Raw genomic sequence first — 3,750 nt, forward strand, 5'->3', positions numbered from 1 at the left:
CACCTGCAGAACCATTCCTTTATTGGGGGTGTCTTGCTAATTGCCTATAATTTCCACCTTTTGTCTATTCCATTTGCACAACAGCATGTGAAATTTATTGTCAATCAGTGTTGCTTCCTAAGTAGACAGTTTTATTTCACAGAAGTGTGATTGACTTGGAGTTACATTGTGTTGTTTAAGTGTTCCCTTTATTTTTTTGAGCAGTGTATATACTGTGCATTCGGAGCGTGTTCTACAGTTTGTTAGATCACAGCCTTATTCTAAAATTGATTAAATGAATAATGAGGGTAAATGAGCAAGACAAAATACTTAAGTGCTTTTTAACGGGGTATGAATCAACTGTTTCCAGTGAGTATCAAGAATGGTCCACCACCCAAAGGACATCCAGCCAACTTGACACAACTGTGGAAAGCATTGGAGTCAACATGGGCCAGCATCCCTGTAGAACGCTTTGACACCTTGTCAATATTAGGAACGTGTTCCTAATGTTTGGTATACTCAGCGTATATAAATGGTTTGTATAGACAATATGGACAGATATGAATAGAAAAGGTGTGTACAGCAGTAGTTATATAGGATGAGCCATGACAGAATTCAGTATATTCATAAACAGTGGCTTAAACAGTATGTAAACATTATTAAAGTGACCAGTGTTCAATGACTCTATTTACAGTGCATTCAGGAAGTATTCAGACCCATTACATTTTTGCACATTTTGCTACATTACAGCCTTATTCTAAAATGGATTAAATCGTTTTTTTTTATTAATAAAAAAATGTCTAAGCAATCTACACACAATAGCCCATAATGACAAAGCGAAAACAGTTTTTTTGAAAATGTACGCCACGGCAAAATGTCTGTAATTCAATACATGCCATAGATAATTTAGCCTTCGTGTATCAACATTTTTTAAAACAAATTATTTAACAAAATATAGAATTTCGCCTGAATAACAAATTCATAAATGGCTAAAAAGACAGTCAAAAAATAAATAATAAGAATAAGGTTTTGAAGTGCCTGTCCTATATCTAGGAAATGTTTTGGTTTTCTTGGACACATATTTAACCCTTTATTTTGTTGGCACAAAATGACCTCCATATTTCCATTCCTTTGTATGGATTACCTTCAGAAGGAGAGTACCATCGTGTTCGTGAGAATCTCCCCTTTCCATGGTGGGGTCATATTAGTTTGTAGCTCAAACGGTTCATACGCTACAGACAGAAGTTGCCATATCAGCTTTACCGACTTCAGACGAGTCCCGAGACACGTGTTGGGGACGTAGAGCAGGGCGACGTGCCTGGTAAAACAGATGAGGATAAAGATAATTATTGTTTTATTATCTCACTTCATCAAATCAATCAATTACATTATATGTAGTAATCCCTTTTGCATCAACAGCTGTCAAAAAGGGGTTTACAGTTGATGATTGAGATAAAAAAAATATTTATAATCAAAATAAATGTATGTAATGTACTGTAAAGCCTAACTGGAAGGCATGGCTCTCTCACACAAGTGCAGATCACATTGCTGTGGAATTGAAGCCACAAACTTATGTTTACCTCATACGTTTTGCAGGTGATATGGAGCTCTCCAGGATTAATGGCAGAGTAATACAAGTATGGGTCTATGATATAATGCATGAGCTCAAATGGTTTATGACTCCCTTTTCGTTCCATTAAAGATGTACTGCAGCGGGGAGAAGAGATTTGGATAGATCCATTTGATTTGCATAGATCCATGTAAGCAAACTACCTAAAACCAGCACTGCGGACAGCGCCATAAGTGCACATGCGTAAAAAGGCACATTGTCCAATCCCTGCGGCGATGTTTAAATAAGACACGTCCCAGGTAGATCCTTTCTAGTCATACCCCACTTAACACTCAGAGGAAGGGTCCCTTAATTTCTTCATGATGATATAACCGTTCACACAATATTAATGCTTTTACGCATTATGTTTTATTGATAAAAAATGAATAATTTAGTTTTTTTATTCAAAACTTAATAATGGATACATGTATGAAAACACTTTTACTTTTATGTTAGTTGTCATCTGGGATCGGGATTCGACCATTTCAAAGCGGATTTGGCATCTAGCAGGTTGTTGTGTGTGTTTCAGCAAGACGCAACAAGAACACTACCCATAACATTGTGAGAGAGACCAAGCTGCAGCAGGTGCGTCTCAACACTTGGGATACCCATAACATCCACGGCAACTGTCAGGACATGAGATGGATTTTCTGAGCGGCAGCAGTGCAGGGCTGAGGTCAGAGATGCATGGGGAACAAACCGAGGAAGGTTCAGGATTATATCCTGTTGCTGACTTGAACTTCTCTTTCATGTTTAATGAAACGAACCAGTCCTTTGGAGAGTACGCTCACTTGTCTGATTTGGAGAAAAGTGATTTATTCGGGGATGGATCCGCCGTCCTGAGAATAATAATCTCTGTGATTTACTCTGTGGTCTGTACCTTGGGGTTGATAGGAAACATCCTTGTCTTATACCTCATGAAGTCTAAACAAGTATGGAAGAAATCGTCCATTAACCTTTTCGTGACGAGTTTAGCATTGACTGATTTCCAGTTTGTATTAACTCTTCCTTTTTGGGCAGTGGAGAACGCTTTGGACTTCACCTGGCTTTTTGGAAAAGCCATGTGCAAGATAGTGTCTTACGTGACAGCGATGAATATGTACGCAAGTGTGTTTTTCCTGACTGCTATGAGTGTGGCACGGTACTGGTCAGTTGCATCGGCTCTCAAGAGCAGGCGGCGCCGTCACCGCTGCTGCTCCGCGCGCTTTATGAGCATTGTCATATGGGTTGCTGCTATGTCCGCAGCTTTTCCCCATGCGGTGTTCTCCACAACGGCGACTGTCTCCAACGAGGAACTGTGCCTTGTTAAATTTCCAGACACTATTGACGCACAATTCTGTCTTGGACTTTACCATAGCCAAAAAGTACTGATCGGGTTTCTAATACCGTTGGGGATCATCTCCGTCTGCTACCTGCTGCTTTTGCGCTTCATCACATCCAGGAATGTGAACACCTCAAAGAGACGCTCCAAAGTGACAAAATCTGTGACTATAGTGGTTCTGTCATTCTTCCTCTGTTGGTTGCCGAACCAGGCACTAACGGCGTGGGGGATTCTCATAAAACTCAACGTTGTGCATTTCAGTTGGGCATATTACACCACGCAGGCATACGTATTCCCAGTGTCTGTCTGTTTGGCGCACTCTAACAGCTGTCTAAACCCCATATTGTATTGTCTAATGAGAAGAGAGTTCAGAAAGGCTTTGAAAAAACTTTTTGGGCAAATAACTTCTCCATCCGTGACCAACATGAGACCATTTACGGCGACGACCAAGCCAGAGCAAGACGAGCATGGACATGCGTTGGTACCGTTAAGTCCGGCAGAGCCAGCTTTGGTTTTCTATCCACCTGGTGTTGTCATTTACAATGGGAGAAACGATATGCTCCCGAACAGTACGTAGCCTGTCTTAATACATGCAGCCTACCAAGCTGTCAACGGTGCCAAGTCGATTTGTTTGGATGTATTAATGTGTTGATCGATTTATTTATTTATTAAATATGTATACATGTATTTATTTATTTCTATCAACACTATTTTTGTCAATTTTACGCATCAGTGAGAAGTGACATGCCCTGGACTGATTGAAGCCAAAACTTGCCTAGACAGATTCAGAAATGTGTTGTAGAGACCTTTTCCAATGCCAATCAATCGTGTTACAACTGAA

The 3,750-nt window shown here is 40.1% G+C and overlaps 1 protein-coding gene across 1 annotated transcript; it reads left to right on the forward strand.

The window, feature by feature from the left end:
- The first annotated feature begins 2,229 nt into the window (after positions 1–2,229).
- On the forward strand, positions 2,230–3,486 carry LOC120044812 (relaxin-3 receptor 1-like). The gene has a single exon (XM_038989483.1). It carries the CDS (start codon positions 2,230–2,232, stop codon positions 3,484–3,486), a length of 1,257 nt encoding a protein of 418 aa, XP_038845411.1.
- The last annotated feature ends 264 nt before the right edge of the window (positions 3,487–3,750 follow it).

This window comes from Salvelinus namaycush, chromosome 3 (assembly GCF_016432855.1).
Source record: "Salvelinus namaycush isolate Seneca chromosome 3, SaNama_1.0, whole genome shotgun sequence".
NCBI classification, from domain to species: Eukaryota; Metazoa; Chordata; class Actinopteri; order Salmoniformes; family Salmonidae; genus Salvelinus; species Salvelinus namaycush.

What these genes read in the sequence shown, in the direction of transcription:
- LOC120044812 (XM_038989483.1), top strand. Translation starts at nt 2,230, where the DNA reads ATGGATTTTCTGAGCGGCAGCAGTGCAGGGCTGAGGTCAGAGATGCAT.